At 35.4% G+C, this 19,744-nt stretch overlaps 2 protein-coding genes across 2 annotated transcripts; both read right to left on the bottom strand.

The window, feature by feature from the left end:
• Positions 1 to 2,796: 2,796 nt before the first annotated feature.
• Positions 2,797 to 3,504, bottom strand: LOC145006126 (receptor-like protein 53). The gene has a single exon (XM_078965218.1). The coding sequence runs from the start codon at positions 3,502 to 3,504 to the stop codon at positions 2,797 to 2,799; it is 708 nt and encodes a 235-aa protein (XP_078821344.1).
• A 7,906-nt stretch (positions 3,505 to 11,410) lies between these two features.
• On the bottom strand, positions 11,411 to 15,707 carry LOC145035911 (receptor-like protein 7). Its single transcript, XM_078984413.1, has 2 exons — positions 12,707 to 15,707; positions 11,411 to 11,707 (listed from the first exon to the last, which is right to left on the bottom strand). Exon 1 carries the CDS (start codon positions 15,654 to 15,656, stop codon positions 12,708 to 12,710), a length of 2,949 nt encoding a protein of 982 aa, XP_078840539.1. The 5' UTR covers positions 15,657 to 15,707; the 3' UTR covers positions 11,411 to 11,707; position 12,707.
• Positions 15,708 to 19,744: the final 4,037 nt, after the last annotated feature.

The following is a 19,744-nucleotide window of genomic DNA, read 5'->3' as shown; positions in this document are numbered from 1 at the left end:
ACCCATCTACACCTTCCTTTTTCTTGATATTTTTACCACCAAATACCCCTGGAAGTTACTTGTTTTGATACTCAAAATTATTGATTCAAAACAGTGAGTAAACTACCCTTTTTCTTGCTCTTTTGCTGTGAAATTTTCGTGACAGCAACATAGCCAAAAGAGTGGCTGTTTTGGAGCATCAAACCAACAACCAAAAGTTCATATTCAACCTTCCATTCTTCAAGTATTCACATAAGGTGAGTTCATACCCCTACATTTTCATGTTTTCTTCAAGTTTAAAGGGGGGGAATACAAGTTAGAACACTAAACATAACTTAAATTTAAATGACAGCTTTCTACAGAAAAGTTGAGTCCTGTTCACGGACTGTTTTGACCATCTTAAACTTAATATATTTCAAAACTGTACAATATGAAAATAGTTCAAGTTTATACCTTTCTAATTACTACTCGCACGCGTTCATATGATTTTTCTACAATTTATGGCGATTTTTATAAAACTGCCTGTCATTTCAGAAGTGATTTCGGACCAGTCTGTGAAGATGTTAATTTTCACACTAGTTTGAGACCACTAAAAATTATAATAAAAATTAGGAACAAAGTAGACTCATTTTATAAACTCTCAGAGGTGACGGATTCAGTTTTTGACTTACGAGGATTTTTCTATGAGCTTTCTAAAAACAGGGACAGTAAAGGGTAAAACTGTCAAAAGTGGTTTATAGATTTATTAACACCTTCTAACATTTTTGAGCAATGTTTATACACTAAGGAAGTTAAAACACAATCATTTAAATATGTTTAATTACCATTTTTACAAAAGTGATAAGTACAAAAAGGTCTTTAGTATCAAACTTAAGGATTATTTCATGCAAAGTTTCTAATGAAAACGTAAGAATATGAACAACAATTATGAAACACACCGAATCATCTTTTAAAACTTATACATATATATAATCATATACATATATAGGTTTTGTTTACAAACTTGTCTTCTACATCAAAAATTTCACTTTACTCGTTTTTATCAAATGAATCACTTGTGATTTATTACTACTATGTGAAAACTCTTGTCATACTTTGTGTGCATTAGACTTACGCAAAGTATATAATGATTTCAAAGTACCTTTCATTGTTAAGTCATTTTATACATTCTAAAAACTTATGATTTATGCTTTGTCAAACATCGTGAAAAAGGATAAACTTTGCATACAAAAACTATCACTTTAATACAGGCTTAGTTGAGAATCCATGAGACGTGTATATCTTCAAACGTTACTTTTCTTTATTAGAAAGTAATGCTGCAAGTCCTGTCTATAACCAGAGTCTCCTGTTTGGAGAACGTGTCAAATGTGTATAGATCTATACGGAAAGTCATGATCCCGCGCCCTGACTGTTAGCTACAGTCCGTCCTTTGGGGTGACAGTTTGTCATAACGCTACGACGCCTGAAGAACGTCGCTACAGGCATATTATGTTTAGTATGGTTATAAAACTCACCGGATATACAATTAATACGGTATTATGCTTTTATGAACGAGTAGCTATTAAAACTATGCTACAACTTTTAAGCATGTCGGTTGCTTGCGATTTTCGGTCTTAGAGACTGCTAGTTATGTTAGGAAAATAAGGGTTTTTCCTGGATACAAACCAAACAACTAATAGGAAAATAAGGAATTTTCCTGGTGCAATTGCTTACAACTTATAACATGAACATTCATATGCATTTCATACTTTTATAAGAAAATAAGGGTTTTTCTTGGAAAACACAACAGTTCGTATCTCAACCATTAGGGAAAATATGAGATTTTCTAGATCTAATACATTCATTGTCAACACAACGAATCATAACTCTTTACATTTGAAATACTGCGTTTTATGGAAAACATACACGAACTTTCGAATGGCGTACATTTTCTCAAAACACTACTTATGAACTCACCAACTTAATTGTTGACACTTTTTCTTTGAAATAACTTGTATTCTCAGGGAACCGCTAAGCAGGTTTGGAGATCAACTTTTGGGTATTAACGTGCTGACGTTAATTACTTCTTTTGAAAGATGTTTATGTATTTATCTTTTGATCATGTAACGAATACAATTATGTAAACATTTTGAAAAACTTAATATATATGGTGGTGTGTACTTTCCTTTCTATGAACTGTTATGATACTGAATATGACGTCCTCCGCCCTCGAACGTTTCTGCCGTTCTGGTTTGGGGGTGTGACATTAATTAAACTTAAGGGACTGGTATTGTAATTATAAGATAATTGCAAGAGTGGGCTAATGGACTCCATAGAGTGGAGTGGACGAAATTTATGGGGAAGCCCATAAGATTTCGTCCATAACTCTGAAGAAAGGGATTCATGGACTGCTTAGGGCCTCAGCAGTCAGATTAGGGTTTCCTGGTTGAAAACCCTAATAGCCTACATGTATATAAAGGACCCTTAAGCCCCAAAAACGTGGACAACACTTCCTTTAGGGTTTCCAACCGTTTTTGGGCAGCCTCCTCTCTTCCCTCTTCATCCAAGTTGCTTAGTGGTGTTTGTGACTCCATTAGAGGTGCAACACTTGAGGCACTAAGCTTTCTAAAGCTAAGGATTGATTGTTATTGCTATATAACAATCTAAGGTCAAATCTAAACTCTATTTTACGTTAATATGATTAATTGTATGCTAGATCTAGGGTTTATAGCTTTGGATATTTAATTGCATGTTCATTAGACAAACTAGATTCAAAAGCTATTAGGGTTTGCATGTACACCATAGGAATGATGTTTTGCATGAAATCTATCAGATACGTCAACTAAAATGATTGTAGGAAAGATTGAGTGCTTGAAGGCCTCGAAGATCTTGGAGTGATGCTAGGATTTCTCCTTCAAAGTTGTTACGAGAGAGATCAATGGACATATCTATGGTTAAAATACGATCGTACTCTGTTTTGACACCTTTGTGTATTAAGGTCACCGTGTATTTCACATATGTAAAGACAATTCTGGAGGATATCTCTGATTCCATTGCAGATGATACACCAAGATCGTCGGAGCTCATGGCATGCCATGTTTGGAAGTAGTTTTGGTGCAACTGACCACTAAAATTGTTGTTAGAGAGGTCTATGTTACGCAACTTAGGAAACTGTGAGTAACCTTGAATTGGACCATAAAATTTGTTGGACCGCAAGACCAGAACTTGTAGCTCCGGAAGACTTCCCAACCAAGAAGGAAAGGCATCATGAAAAGAGTTATCTTCAAGAGAGAGAATCTCTAAATTGGTACAATTTGTCAATGATCTTGGTAGCAGACCCGTAAATCTATTTCCGCTCAAATCAAGTTCTGTCAACAGGCTTCCAAGCATAAAAGCATTCATCATTTTTCCGTGGAAGTTATTTCTCTTCCGAATCAAAGACACCAATGAATTGCTAAGGATACCCAAACATGAAGGAAGTGTTCCACTCATGTTGTTAAAAGACAAATCTAACATTTGAAGAGATTTCAATTCACATATGGACATTGGTATTTCTCCTATCACATTTTTCTTTGCAATAGAATAAATAAGTGTGGTTTGTGGTGGAAATGGTAGTTGTCCGCTTACCTGGTTTTTTTGGATAAAAAATACTGCCCAATTTCTTCATGGAAGAAAATGAGGATGTTGATCAAAGCCAGTGATGGAGTTGAATGAAAGGTCAATCAACTCTAATGTTTCTCGGCTGTTGTTCCAGATCCATACCGGTACCAGACCATTAATGTTGTTGTGGTCAAGAACTAAGGTACACAATTTATTTTGGAAGCGCAAAAAGGCAGGAAATTCTTTCAAATTGCATAATGACAGTGATAACGTATCCAAAGTTGGTAAACTGGTATTGGTGTAGTTGTTGGTGACTACTACTGTTATCCTGTTATCACTTAACTCGAGTACTTGGAGTTTGTCGAGGCCTAGGAACATGTCGAGTTCTACTCTACCACTGAAATTGTTTCTACCTAGGTTAAGATACTCAATATTTTTTAAGATTCAAAATGTGTTTGGAATTGGTCCTTGCAATTGATTCATCTGAAGATCCAATCTTGTTAGTTGGGTGAGGTTGAACAGCCAGGATGGTATACGACCAGTAAGAGAATTGTTGTTCATTTCTACCTCACTAAGTCTGGTTAGATTGGCAAGAAAGAGTGGGATTTCACTGTATATGTTCATATCATGTTGAATGAGTTTTGTAAGGGTGTCACATTGAAAGCTAGGTTCTTCAGGCTAGGACTGTGAAGCCTTAGTGAATTCCTTGACAGATCTAAGGGAGACAATTGCATCAACTGCGAGATTCCATTCGGGATTTGGCCACTAAACGCAAAATCAGAGAGATCGAGGGTTCTTAATTGCTTTAGACGAGCAATCTCAGATGGGATTTGAGAATCACCAAAGTCGTTCCCAGAAAGGTTGAGTCTCTGAAGATGAACAAGGCTGAAGGGGGTGTTGTTGGAGTTGATATGCCCACAAAGAGAACTCTCGCTCAACTCAAGACCAATCACATGACCATAGTACTGATCATGGTCATGGCTGCATGCCACCCTCTCCCATGAACAACAATCAAAAATATTGTTCCAAGAATGAAACACTTGAGATCCATGAGCACCACAAGCAGCATCATCTTGATGAATTATGCTCTGCTTAAACTGCAACAAGGCTGAGCATTCTTCATCATGGCTTACTGATGATCCAGTCACATTCTTCACTGTCACCAACACATATAGAAGGGAGATGGTTTGCAAGAACTTGAAGTGATTCATGTATGGAGCCATGAATTAAAAAGGGTTTTTATTTTATAATTGTTTATGGACATGCAATGTTCAATATATATATGTAGACCATGAGTTTGTAATTTCAACGTACAAGCATAACCAGATAATCATCATGACTGTGGTCTGTGGGTAAGGGTGAAGGGGAACCAATAAAAGGTATAGCTGAAAATTCAACTAATAGAGCCAAAGAAAAAAGAATTTTGGGATTTTTAAAAATAGACAAAATATTAGAAAGAAAGAAAAAAGATCGGTATGTATAATTGCTTTTACCTTAATTAGTCGTTTTTTACTTTATTTGTCACGAATTTGATGGCAAATTGGCAAATATTGAAAACTTTGTAAGTTAATATGTGAAAAGTGGAAAAATAGGGGATGAGCCCCCTTTTAAATAACCACAAGATCAATATCATAGCAGTCTTGAAGCGGTTAAAAGGTGGCCTTAATTTATTGAATTGATTAAGTTCAAATCCTTTTTGTAACTAAGATTGAAGATTTTGGTGTCAAAATTCATAATTTTTATAAAAGCAATGGAATGGAAACTGTAAAATAGCCTAAAAATATGAATTCAAATACAAATAACTGCCGAGTGGAAGACTTCAAAGTCTTGCGAGTGGAAGACTTCAAAGTCTTTACTGCAATAGACACCTGTTTTCTTCGTAAATACTATTAAATATCACAAATTGACGTTTTAAATGGTTCATCTATTGACCAAAGGCTGCAAGAAGAAGAAGCAGCTGTTGGGGCTCAATAGCATGCCTGCCAGCAACTTTAGACAAGGATCAGGTGCCTTTCTTATCTTTCTTCCAGAATACATTAAATATAGACGGTTCATTCAAATGGTCTTGGTCTCTTGACCCCTCAGGTGATTATACTGTCTCCTCATTACGGAACCTCATTGATTTTCGGACCCTGCCTCATAGTAATGCTAGTTGGAATTGGAACCCGCTTGTGCCGGGTAAGGTAAACATATTAGCCTGGAGGGTCTGTCATGGTAGACTTCCATGCATGGAGAACTTATGTAAGATGGGTATCAGCTCTTTAGATTTGTGTCAAATGTGCCATGAAGCCTCAAAAACGATAGATCACATCTTTGTGGGTTGTCCGATCTCAAAGGAAGTCTGGGCGCAGGTGTGCAGTTGGTGGCGGTTAATGGAAAATTCTCCAAACAATTGTAGTGAGTTGTTTAATTGTATCGACTCGCTTGGAGGTCATCATAGGCTGAAGAGGATTCATGAGGCTATAATGTTGGTTTTCTTATGGGTAATTTGGAGATACAGGAACAACAAGGCTCATTGTCTGAACTTAAACTCCTGTTCAAAATCGGCTTTGGCATTCGAGGTACAAAATTATCCGCACCTATGGATCAATGCGAGGAATCGGAAGGGAAGGAAACTGTGATGGCTCGAGTGGTGTTGCGACCCAATTTTGGAGTGCTATAGCAGGGTGTAGTTAGTTTGTATTAGTTTCCAGTTTCCATTTCCATTTTCATTCTCATTTTCTTTTCCTGTTTCATGCCCAATTGTATCTGTGTTGATGCTGTTCCGGGACAATTTGTACCTCCTAGCCCCTGGCTAGTTTTTATTTTTATATATTTACCTGCCGTTCTAAAAAAAATGGTTCATCTGTTTTTTAAATGGTGTGTTTGGTTATTGTTTGATGAAATTAGAATTTGGGCAGAAGGATTTAAAATTTTGAGTTATGGAAACCATCAATGGAATCGTAACCCTAAATGAGCTTTAAACGTGACCTCAAATTAATTGCTCTCAGTCGTCCATGAAATTCTAACCCTAAATCCGCTTTTGCTCAGACTACGATTCAATCATGTCTTACAAATCAGAAATACTATCATTCATGGAAAGGCCGAGATAGGGCCGGTCCAAACGTATATGGGGCCCAGGGCGAAAAGAAAAAAATGACCCTTTAGATACAAATATAATAAAGATTAAAGAAAATATAATTTATTCTTCACTATAAACGCGCTAAATTAGCAATAACAAGCAACCCAAATTGTTTATCTTTTAAGTTAGTTTCAGTTTGAACCAACTTTAGGCCCTAAAAATCATTTAGGTAATAATTTTTTTATATATATGCACTACATAGCCCAAGAATTTTGGGCCCCTTGGAGACGTGGGCCATGGGCGCTGGCGGTCGTCCGGGTTGCCCATCGTCTGGACCGGCCCTGGGCCGAGAGAGATGGAAAGGTTCATGGAGATGAAATTAATGGCGAATTACAGAAGTATTTCAACTCAAATGACGATGAACCCTTACAGTCCTTGAATGGGGGAGCCATTGAGTTCAGTCTTGTAAAGAGCCAAAAAAAAAAATTTACTTGGAGAGGTTCCTGAAAATTCGGGAATTTTGCAAAGTTGTCAAGGCCAAAGAGGAAATACAAAAAAAAGGAACCAAGTCAAATATAAAAGTAACGAGTGTTATTTAGTAGAAGTGTTATGCAAAATGGAAAGGCTGAAGAAGGTTATTGATTTTGGATGAGAAACATGCATACAAGCCATTCGATGAAATGCCTGAGGCAGTTAAGGTATCCTCATTCTATCTTACTTTACCTGATTCATGAGTTGATTATATGTACTTGAACAATGTATTATCTTCAGGCATGCTTAACATGATCACCATTTGAACTTGTCAGATGCAAGCTGAATGATTGTGGTATCCAAGTATCCATTCTAACCATTAAAAATTCCAACTAAATTTACTTTTTTTACCCCTCCTCTTTCCCCTGTTCTGCAATATAGCTTTCAATGTGACACCCTTAATAAAGTTTATATCTTGGAAAAAAAATTGAGTTATGTTTTTGCAAAAATTGCAGATTTTAGAGGCTTTGCTTTGAAAGGGTATATATAATAGTCCCTTCATCTTTTGAGAAGACTTTGGGCCATATCATCCACTAAACAAGATTGATTCTATCTATAATGACCTTAGAACCATGCCACTAGAAGTTTTGGCTAGAAATCATCCTCTTGTTACAAGATTAGTAGAAAATGGACTTCTTTTCATGGTCATTTGGAAACAGTAAAAGTTTTCTTTCTGAAAACTGATGACAAAAAATATTTGTTTCCCTCATTAAGTCCCAACTTTTCGTAAATTATAGTTTTGGTCTCTGAGATTAGCACTTTCTAGGGTTTTGGTCCCAAAAATTTTCTTTTGCAATTTCAGTCCTTATTGCAAGGTTTTGTATCGGTTTTGGTCCCTTGATTGTTAACTTTAACCACTAAACTATTAAATTCATCGTAAATGACTATTTTACCCTTGGGCCAAAACTTGGAATCAGTTGATCAGTACCGTAAAATTTATCTCATAGACTTTTAGTTGGTGTTGGGATTTCTCGTGTTAGCTTCTTTTCCGTTTCTTCTTTTGTACTTCTCCTACTGGCTTTTTATATTTTTTATAAAAAATTTTGTAATGCACTTTATTGACCAAACAAATCATGATTCCAAGGGTTTGTTTAGATATGGATTTATGAATTCAATGACAATGCAAGAAATTTGTCTCCAATCGAGATCACTTTTGTAGGAACAATACTCATATTTTAAAACCTTACTTTATAGCCAAAATAAATTGTGATTTTGCTGACCTAAATGCTACCCCCTTCCTTTGAAAAATGTTACATTTTTTTATTTCTTTGTGAAAAAAAATATTGAGGGTATAATAGTCAATTAATAAAAATAAGAATTTAAAATGAGTATAAAATATTTAAAAGTGTTAAAGATAAGAATTTGGGCAATTTTGATATTTTGAAAGCTTGTGAAGGGTATTTATGATATTTAGAAATTAGATTGGATAAATACGATATTTCGATGTTTAAAAATAGCATATACGAAATTATCTCACCTACTTGTCTAAAGTATCAACCAAGCAAAAAATGAAATCACATAAACCTATCGCGTAGAGTCATTGATAGTAGTACCGAATCGGCTTGTTTTGACAAACTATACGAGGACCAAATGTGTAATTTTGTCTAAAATATATTAATTTAAATACAAACTACTGCTAGTGGAAGACTTCAACATCTTTCTTTATCTATTAAATATTTAAATGTAGCAAAATTGACAATCACAAACGTGTCACACGAACTTCTTTGATTGTATGTATGTTTACTCGTTAGATAATTTTTAAAATCACAATTCACGAACCAAGTTATTGAATGGTTATGTTTGTTTCGTTCACATATATATATTTTAAAATCACAAATCAAGATTTTTACTGCCTCATCAACTTTCTTTTTAAATGCAATTCCGATCATAAATCGTTGTATTGGTTAAGCATAAATGCATAATTGGTGCAATCTTAATTGTTTTATATGAGAATAAGTTAATTTGAATACTAATTTATTGATAATGAAGATAAAAAGAGCCACAAACATTTATTTGGGAGAATGAAAACATAAACGTCCTTTTCGGGGTCGAATCCATACTTTTCATAAAGCAAAGTGAAGCAAACCGTAAAATAACCTAAATTATATTAAGGGGTTGTTTGGTTGGTTGGAATACCTATGAAATTTTACGAAATTTGAATCTAATTCCACCGGTTTCGTAGGTTTGGTTGTATGGGTGAGCATTTGGACCCAACCGATACCGAAACCAGTTTGGGAGGAATGTAAAGACTCTAGACCAGACAACATTCATTACGTGTGGTGCAATTCGATGAAGTGTATGGTACATTCATTGCATTGGGCTAGTACAACATTCATTATATATGGTACAATTCGAGAACAAACTAGTCCAATACTTGAAACTGTTTAAAAAAACGGAATCAAAAAATTGACAATCCAAGAATTGATAATCGACCTGACTACATAAAACAGGTATCGATCCAGGTTTAAGGACAGGTTTAGGTCCAGTCTGGATGCTCATCCCTATATGGTTTAAGATAAACTTTCTATTCGGGGCCATTCTATCAAGAGTATAAAGAAATTAATTAAGATACGTTTTATTATAAACCAACACTATATTTGGAGCAAGTTTTAAGAGCTTTTTGATTATCTTCAGGAGGTCGGGAGTTGGACGGTCTTCCTTTTTATTTGACAACCAACTAGAATTAGTCGGATCCAACCAATCTGCCCTACATAACCCGACCCAAATCCATCCCAACTTGTGCTTATTTATAGCTTTTGACCAAATTTTATTTTTTATTACAATTCGGTCCTTTTATTTAGTTTGCCAAAAACATTTTCTTATTATAATGCGCAAGTTTTGATTTTTGTTATAATTTTTTTTTTTTTTTTTTCAAAATTTACCCAAATTATTTACAAACTTTATATTCATATGTTCTTTTATTTTTTACAACTTCGTTTTCATATTTTTGAATCTTTTTACACCTTCTTTTACATCTTATTTTTACAGCCTTTGTTTTTTTACAAAAATATTTTTCACAGAATTTTTACAAAGCTTTCACATATTTTTAGTTATAAACATTCATGGTAAACGACTGGCTGGTCTAACGGCTTGAGTGATTTTTATTTGGTTTTACTTGAGGAGTTCGGGGTGGTGTGGGTCGACTCCTCCTTCCTTCGATGACATTTTTAGTTTCCTTTATTTATCTTTATCCACCTCCACCTCCTCAACTTCCCCTTAAATACCATTAAATCAACTTATGGACACCTCCACACCTCTTTACCCTTTTCGACTTATCACCATCTTCTTTATCCCACACAGCCACACTTTGCTTACAGATCGAGCGTCAATGCAACACTAGCTACCACCAGCTCTCCTCTCTTGAAGAAATCTGTATGGAGTCGGAAGAAGTGACGACAGAAGAATAGGACAGTGGAACCTAAATCCATGTTTTTGTACCAGGAGGATTTGGTGATAAGACTAAGATGTTCACCGTTATGCAGAATGAAGTTCTTGTCACCGCCCACTAGGTATTCGATGAAATGCCTAGGTCGCTTCTTATGTTCTGTTTTCATTGTTTTACCTGTACTTTTTGTATATTTCCACAACAAAATTTCATATTAGTTTATTGGATGGATTCCATTGCTGCTCTATATATTTGTTATCTCAAATCAATAATTGTTCCTTCTTTTAGTTTATATAGAATTGGTTATGTTAATAGTGATTGAAAACATGATAAGTTACGAAAAATATCTGCACTTGAACCCACTACTTCAGGTCATTGGATGAAGCATCAGGTAATTCTTAATGTTACCTTATTATATATATAAAAACAGCGATATGTTTTATAACAAAAACAAGTAGCACCATTCATTGAATATGAAGATTTCGAGTGCATAAATCACTATTCATAGACTGCATGGTTATTCTCATGTGTGGAACCTCTTTAGGGCTTCAGTGTAATTAGTACTAATATCCTTCTCTTCATTCCCTTTCTTTTCCTTAATTTTAAAACTCGAGAACAGGATTTATAGCTATTAAAAGTGTTTGAAATCATGAAAGAAAATGGATGAAAACATATTGCTGTGGCTGAATTTGTGGATTGAAGTTTAAAAGGTATTTGTGTAATTCAACTAAAATCAATTGAAATAGTCCAAGTAATAACACTGATTTATTGTTAAAAGAATTATTACATTTTATACAAACAATGAATTTCACTTATTTAATTCAAAAACATATAATATACATTAATTATATTAGAAAATATATAACATACATGAATTTCATAAAATCACAACCTCAAATTTGAGGTTGAGGTTGAGGTTGTAAATACTTGTCAATAGCTTACATAAAAGTCTATGATCATGCCATCATGCATAAACGATAAACTTAAACATTGGAACTGTATGATACATCAAAATCTTATAGTGAAAGTCTACTCCAAGAAATCTAATTCAGACAAGCACAAACTTAAACGTAATATTAATATACACATACTACATGGTAAAACAAACTGAAATCCCTTAAAGGTCTTCAACAACTTCTGCATACCCTTCGAACTTTAAGCTATGACGCCTCCTGAGATACATGTTAAGTTAAGTTCATGATTTTCTAACTATAGAAAATGCTTCATCCACAGTAAATTGTCATCTCAGAAACCATATCATAACTCTCAAAAAGTAACATTCTTGTCATAGATATTATGATGAACTTATTATAAATAAATACCATGTTTAAAACATAGACCGACATCACCTAACTAATGGACTCGACATGAATTTCATTAAAAGGATTCAATCCTTTACCTTTCAATGACACATTCAAGGAAAAATATAAATTTTCAGGATTTTTATCCAAAGGTCAATTAAAAAATGAAAACTTGGATTATAAAATTGCGAAACAAAATTTTAAAATTGGATCAATACTTCCAATTGAATGAGTATGAATAAAGAATCCATGGATGAAGATAGAAAAGTAGATTTCTAATTTCTAATCGTAACTAAATCTTCAATTTTTGTTTGCATTTGTGGCGAATAAATTGAAGCAAAATAGCTATTAAAGAATATCTTTAGTTTACTAGAGACATCGACATATTATTTTAGCTCGGTGGAAATAAAATCATTTTCCTTAGGACCCTCTCAAATAGAAATAAATAACGAAGTAACTAGAAAGATTGTTAGAATTGCCTTCTTCTAGAGGGATCATCTATAAAGCTAAAATAAAAAGATTTATTCTTTAATATTTTTAAGTTAAATATGTTAATAAGACTTTCTTTGCTAAAATGCATATTTGACTTGACATATACTTTAATTGAATCTTTTGACAAATGAGATAAATGACAAAAAAGGCAAGTAATTGTTGATAATATAAAGTTGAGATGTATGACAGTTCATCTCACAAAGATATTGTTAGGATTACTTTAATTTAAAAATATAAGTTTAAAAACATATATAGAAGTATTATACTTTTTTGGATGACATACATAAAACATTTTCCATTTGGTTGAGACTACATACATATAAACAAATTATCATCTTGAAAAATTGTTGCGAGTTATTTAGCGAATCAATATTGTACCTTAGTTTCTCTTTGTGTTACGAAGTGGCCTTACCCATCTGTCCTTCCTCTTTGTGAACCGATAACTATACCTTTCATATAGAAAGTTTCCAATAACAACCCCAACAATCAGCCCGCTTCCAACTCCACACAATACAAAGATCCAATCAGTTCTTTCACTCGGGAAGAGAGACTCAGACACATTGCTTGTTGGTGGAACTCTCGGCACCTTTGAATCTTGACCTTCCTTGGATAAAGGTTTCCTATACAAGCCAGGATTCCCTATGTAAGAGAAGTCATCGAACGTATCAAATTGTTTTCCTTGTGGTATGCGCCCCTCAAGATGGTTGAATGACACGTTGAAGATGGAAAGGAAGCCGAGTTGCACCAACTGTTGAGGAATTTCCCCAGATAGGTCGTTTCGAGAGAGATCCAAAGCTTCAAGATTTGTTAGGTTCCCTAAAGACGGCAAGACACGTCCAGTAAAATGATTGTTGGAAAGATTGAGGGCTTGAAGTCCTCGAAGATCTTGTAGTGATCGTGGGATTTCTCCTTCAAAGTTGTTACAAGAGAGATCAATGGACATATCTATGGTTAAAATACGATCGTACTCTGTTTTGACACCTTTGTGTATTAAGGTCACCGTGTATTTCACATTTGTAAAGACGGTTTTGGAGGATATCTCTGATTCCATAGCAGATGATACACCAAGATCGTTGGAGCTCATGGCATGCCATGTTTGGAAGTAGTTTTGGTGCAACGGACCACTGAAATTGTTGTTGGAGAGGTCTATGATCCGCAACTTAGGAAACTGTGAGGAACTTTGAATTGGACCATAAAATTTGTTGGACCGCAAGACCAGAACTTGTAGCTCCGCAAGACTTCCCAACCAAGAAGGAAAGGCGTCATGAAAAGAGTTATCTTCAAGAGAGAGAATCTCTAAATTGGTACAATTTATCAAAGATCTTGGTAGTTGACCCGTAAATCTATTTCCGCTCAAATCAAGGTCGTTCAACAGGCTTCCAGACATAAAAGCATTCATCATTTTTCCGTGGAAGTTATTTCGTGACAGATACAAAGCAATCAACGAATTGCTTAAGATACCCAAACATGAAGGAAGTGTTCCGCTCATGTTGTTAAAAGACAAATCTAACATTTGAAGAGATTTCAATTCACATATCGATGCTGGTATTTCTCCTATCACATTATTCTTTGCAATAGAATAAATAATTGTGGTTTGTGGTGGAAATGGTAGCTGTCCGCTTACCTGGTTTTTATGGATAAAAAATACTTGTAAATTTGTCCATGGGAGAAAATGAGGATGTTGATCAAAGCCAGTGATGGAGTTGAATGAAAGGTCAATCAACTCTAATGTTTCCCGGCTGTTGTTCCAGATCCACACCGGTACCAGGCCATCAATGTTGTTGTGGTCAAGAATTAAGGTACGCAATTTATTTTGGAAGCGCAAAAAGGCAGGAAATTCTTTCAAATTGCATAATGACAGTGATAACGTATCCAAAGTTGGTAAACTGGTATTGGTGTAGTTGTTGGTGACTACTACTGTTATCCTGTTATCACTTAACTCAAGTACTTTGAGTTTATCGAGTCCTAGGAACATGGCGAGTTCTACTCTACCATTGAAATTGTTTCTACCTAGGTTAAGATACTCAAGATTTTTTAAGATTGAAAATGTGTTTGGAATTGGTCCTTGCAATTGATTCATCTGAAGATCCAATCCTTTTAGTTGGGTGAGGTTGAACAGCCAGGATGGTATACAACCAGTAAGAGAATTGTTGTTCATTTCTACCTCACTAAGTCTGGTTAGATTGGCAAAAAAGAGTGGGATTTCACCGTATATGTTCATATCATTTAGATAGAGTTCACTAAGTTTAGTCAGCTTTCCAAGCCAACTGGGAAAGCGTCCTTTCTCGAATTTGTTACCATTAAGTACCAAAAAATCGAGTTTCAAAAGACTTACCAGCGAAGGAACAGAACCTGTGAACTGATTGCCATCAAGAGCCAAGAAAGTGAGTTGTGTCAAGTTAGAGAGTGAACGTGGAATGCCCCCGGAGAAAGAGCATTGGGAAAGGGACAAGTCGGTCAGATGCTTGAGGTGGCCTAGGGATTCTGGTACAACCCCAAAGAAACCTGTGCCCCCGAGTATCACCTCTGTTAGTAAGCTGTTGTTACAGAAGTCTGGAAAGGAACCAGTGAGTTCGACATTGTTTGCCAAATTAACAACTTGCAACTTTGGCAGCTCAAGTATGGCTGCAGGGAATTCATTCCCAAGCGAACAATCTCTCAGCTTGATTGATCTTAATGCAGAAAAGTTTGCCAAGAAATGGGGTACAGAAGAACTAATGTCAACCCCTGAGAGATGGAGTATTTCTAGTCCTGTTAAGTTTTGTGCTAGGTTCTTCAGGCTAGGACTGTGAAGCCTTAGTGAATTCCTTGACAGATCTAAAGAAGACAATCGGATCAACTGCGAGATTCCATTTGGGATTTGACCACTAAACCCAGAATAAGAGAGATCGAGGCTTCTTAATTGCTTTAGACGACCAATCTCAGAAGGGATTTCAGATTCACCAAAGTCATTCATGGAAAGATTGAGTGTCTGAAGATGAACAAGGTTGAAGAGGGTGCTGTTGGAGTTGATATGCCCACAAAGAGACCTCTCGCTCAAGTCAAGACCCATCACATGATGACCATAGTACTGATCATGGTCATGGCTGCATGCCACCCCCTCCCATGAACAACAATCAAAACTATTGTTCCAAGAATGAAACACTTGAGATCCATGAGCACTACAAGCAACATCATCTTGATGAATTATGCTCTGCTTAAACTGAAACAAGGCTGAGCATTCTTCATCATGGCTTAATGATGATCCAGTCACATTCTTCACTGTCACCAACACATATAGGAAGGAGATGGTTTGCAAGAACTTGAAGTGATTCATGTATGGAGCCATGAATTAAAAAGGGTTTTTATTTTATAATTGTTTATGGACATGCAATGTTCAATATATATATAGACCATGAGTAAGTAATTTCAACGTAGAAGCATAACCAGATAATCATCATGGCTGTGGCGGTGTGGCCTGTGAAGCGGACCCAATAAAAGGTAAAGCTGAAAATTCAACTAATAGAGCCAAAGAATTTTGGAATTTTTAAAAATAGACTAAATACAAGAAAGAAAAAAAAAAAAAAAAAAAAAGATCAGTATGTATAATTGCTTTTACCTTTATTAGTCGGTTTTTTTTACTTTCTTTGTCACGAATATGATGTATTGAAAACTTTATAAGTTAATATGTGAAAAGTGGAAAAATAGGGGATGAGCCCCCTTTTAAATAACCACAAGATCAATATCATAGCAGTATTGAAGCGGTTAAAAGGTGGTCTTAATTTATTGAATTGATTAAGTTTAAATCCTTTTTGTGACTAAGATTGAAGATTTTGGGGTCAAAATTCATAATTTTTATAAAACTAATGGAATGGAATCGGTAAAATAGCCTAAAAATATGAATTCAAATACAAATAACTGCTGAGTGGAAAACTTCAAAGTCTTGCGAGTGGAAGACTTCAAAGTCTTTAGTGCAATAGACACCTGTTTTCTTCGTAAATACTATTAAATATCACAAATTGAATACTATTAAATATCACAAATTGACGTTTTAAATGGATCAGTTTTTTAAAGGGTTATTGTCATTATAGCCCAACTATGTTTAGTATATTGGTTTAAAAGGCCCCTCGCGATTTTTTTTTGCCTTTTAGGGGTACGAACTTGTGTTGTACCTGCTAATAAAAGGATGGACCACATTTTAAGCCGGTTTTACCGGTTACAATAAGCTTATTTGGTTTTTTATTTTTCTTTTTAAAAGTTAAAATTGAAAGAATAATCCATGTGAGTTCTTTTCTTCGAGAAACCTCATTCTTCTCTTATGAATCGATTTATAGCTCCGAGTTTTAACGATCGCAGGTTTCTTTTTTATCTCTTCCTCTCCAATCGATCTCACAGCCTCCTCTCTCTTGTTCTCCTTCATGGCGTACTGTAGAAACATAGTTCACCCAACCTTCTTACCTTCGATCGAAATCGAGTTGCAGGTTTGATGGAGTGAGATGAAGATGACTGTGTGGGTCCATCTCCACTCACTTCCTGCATCTGTTCAAATTCATCCACCATGTATACAAACAACTGGAAACCCTAACCCTAGCTCAAATCTTAAATCGCTAAATATATAAAATTGCAATTTAAGCCCTAGTTTCAACGTTCTCTAATGAGAAAAAACGAAGAGAGTCGAACCTTAGGCAGGAAAGAGGTGAACCTTCTAACTTTAGCTTTCTACAACAACGAAGTGAAGATATGAGCATCATAAATTGTATCTTTTTTACAAAGAGAATATGAATCGGAGGCCAGATCGGAAAACATCTCCAAAAAATCATCCAAATCTAACGCACCAAATCCACTTTTTTCTCTCTCTAGAATGTTCAACAACTCCTTAAAGAAAACGACGTCGCAGGGGAGGACGAATTTGCCAGTGGTCTGGAAGCCGAACTCCTCCTCCACTTTGTTGAGTAAGGAGACGAACACAAGTAGGTTGAGAAAGCGGGTGGGAATGACGAAGCAGCGGTGTTCTTCACCAGCGTAAACGGCAAGAGATCCGACAGAGGGGATGCAACGACAGCCAACGTTGCACGACGTGTTTGAGGTAGATGATCTAGCTGATTTTGTTGCCCCTCTTATTTGTTTGAACTTCAAATTGGTGATTATGTCAACGTCTACAACGTTTTCGGTTCTTCAATTTCATCACTGATATGTTCCATCCTCTAATTTCATTCGGAATTTCTTTGTACTTTTTGAATTTTGATGAAAGATAAAGGAAAAATCAACGTGGATGACACATAGGCTCCACATGGACTATTTAAGTTGAACAAATGTCATATGGCATATCAAAATTCATGATTAGGAAGGGGTTCACTGGGTGACCCCTTCATATTTTTGATAATGACTTTTTTAAACGGTAAAACACAAGTACGTATCCTAAAAGGCAAAAAAAAAATCGCGAGAGACCTTTTAAACCAATATACTAAACTTGGTTGGGCTACAATGACAATAAACCTTTTTTAAACGTTGTGTTTGGTTATTGTTTGATGAAATTAGAATTTGGGCAAAAGGATTCAAAATTTTGAGTTATGGAAACCATCAATGGAATCGTAATCCTAAATGAGCTTTAAACTTGACCTCAAATTAATTGCTCTCAGTCATCCATGAAATTGTAACCCTAAATGAGCTTTTGCTCAGACTATGATTCCATCATCTCTTAAAAATAAAAAAATACTATCATTTACGGAAAGGCCGAGAGAGATGGAAAGGTTCATGGAGATGAAATTAATGGCGAATTACAGAAGTATTTCAACTCAAATGACGATGAACCCTTACAGTCCTTGAATGGGGTAGCCATTGCGTTTAGTCTTGTAAAGAGCAAAAAAAAAAAACTTTTACTTGGAGAGATTCCTGAAAATTCAGGAATTTAGCAAAGTTGTCAAGGCCAAAGAGGAAATACAAAAAAAAGGAACCAAGTAAAATATAAAAGTAATGAGTGTTATTTAGTAGAAGTGTTATGCAAAATGGAAAGGCTGAAGAAGGTTATTGATTTTGGATGAGAAACATGCATACAAGCCATTCGATGAAATGCCTGAGGCAATTTAGGTATTCTCGTTCTCTCTTGCTTTACCTGATTCATGAGTTGATTATATGTACTTGAACATCTATTCTCTTCAGGCATGCTTAAGATGATCACCATTTGAACTTGTCAAATGCAAGCTAACATTGTTTTACCAGTTATTGGTAAATGATTGTGGTATCAAAGTATCCATTCTAACCATTAAAAATTCCAACTAAATTTACTTTTTTTACCCCTCCTCTTTCCCCTAATTCTGCAATATAGTTTTCAATGCGACACCCTTAATAAAGTTCATATCTTGGAATGTTTTGAATTATGTTTATGCAAAAATTGCAGATTTTAGAGGCTTTGCTTCCAAAGGGTATATATAATAGTCCCTTCATTTTTTGAGAAGACTTTGGGCCATATCATCCACTAAACAAGATTGATTCTATCTATAATGACTTTAGAACCATGCCACCAGAAGTTTTGGCTGGAAATCATTCTCTTGTTACAAGATTAGTAGAAAATGGACTTCTTGATCACAAAAAATATTTTTTCCCTCATTAAGTCCCAACTTTTCGTAAATCACACTTTGGTCCCAAAATGTTTCCTTATTGCAATGTTTTGTATTGGTTTTGGTCCCTTGATTGTTAACTTTAACCACTCAACTGTTAAATTCATTTTAAATGACTGTTTTACCCTTGGACCAAAACTTGGAATCAAGCTGATCATTACCGTCAAATTTATCTCAGACTTTTAGTTGGTGTTAGGATTTCTCGTGCTAGCTTCTTTTTCGTTTCTTCTTTTGTACTTCTCCTGCTGGATTTTTATATTTTGGGATAATGTCACTGTAGCACGTGGAACTTTTAACATTTGGCTAAGTTGGTCCTTAAAGTTTTTTTTTTTGGTACATTAGACCATTAAACTCGTAACTGACCTTTTAATTACACCATTTTAGAAACTTTTAGAAGGTTTCCCGGTTATACGATGCCATTAGTTGTATTTTGTTGTTTTGTGAGGGGGACTCGGCGAGTTGGAGCTCAGACTCGCCGAGTAGGGACGCGGATTTGGACGCAGGATCGCGCCTGGACTCAACGAGTCCAGGATATGGACTCGGCGAGTCAGCACTGTGTAATGAAACCCTATTATTTCGGGTTTGAGACTTATTTAAAGGGCCTAATGGCCGTCATTTGTGCTCACCAGCCCCTTGAGTGAAACCCTAATCGAGTGTGAGCATTGGAGCTAAGTAAGAGGCCATTATTGACCTTGGAGGTGCCATTGTTGCAAGGAAAGGAGAAGAGCTAGCCAAGGGAAAGCAAGAAGGAGCCATTTCTGTGGGTTTGGAGTCCAGAGCATCACTTTTATGGTAATAAATCCGAGTTACCTTCTTGTTG

The sequence above is a fragment of the Lactuca saligna genome, chromosome 1 (genome assembly GCF_052625555.1).
Source record: "Lactuca saligna cultivar CGN05327 chromosome 1, ASM5262555v1, whole genome shotgun sequence".
In the NCBI taxonomy this organism is placed as follows: domain Eukaryota; kingdom Viridiplantae; phylum Streptophyta; class Magnoliopsida; order Asterales; family Asteraceae; genus Lactuca; species Lactuca saligna.
The sequence above is the reverse complement of the archived record's forward strand: the minus strand, read 5'-3'. Positions and strand labels throughout refer to the sequence as shown.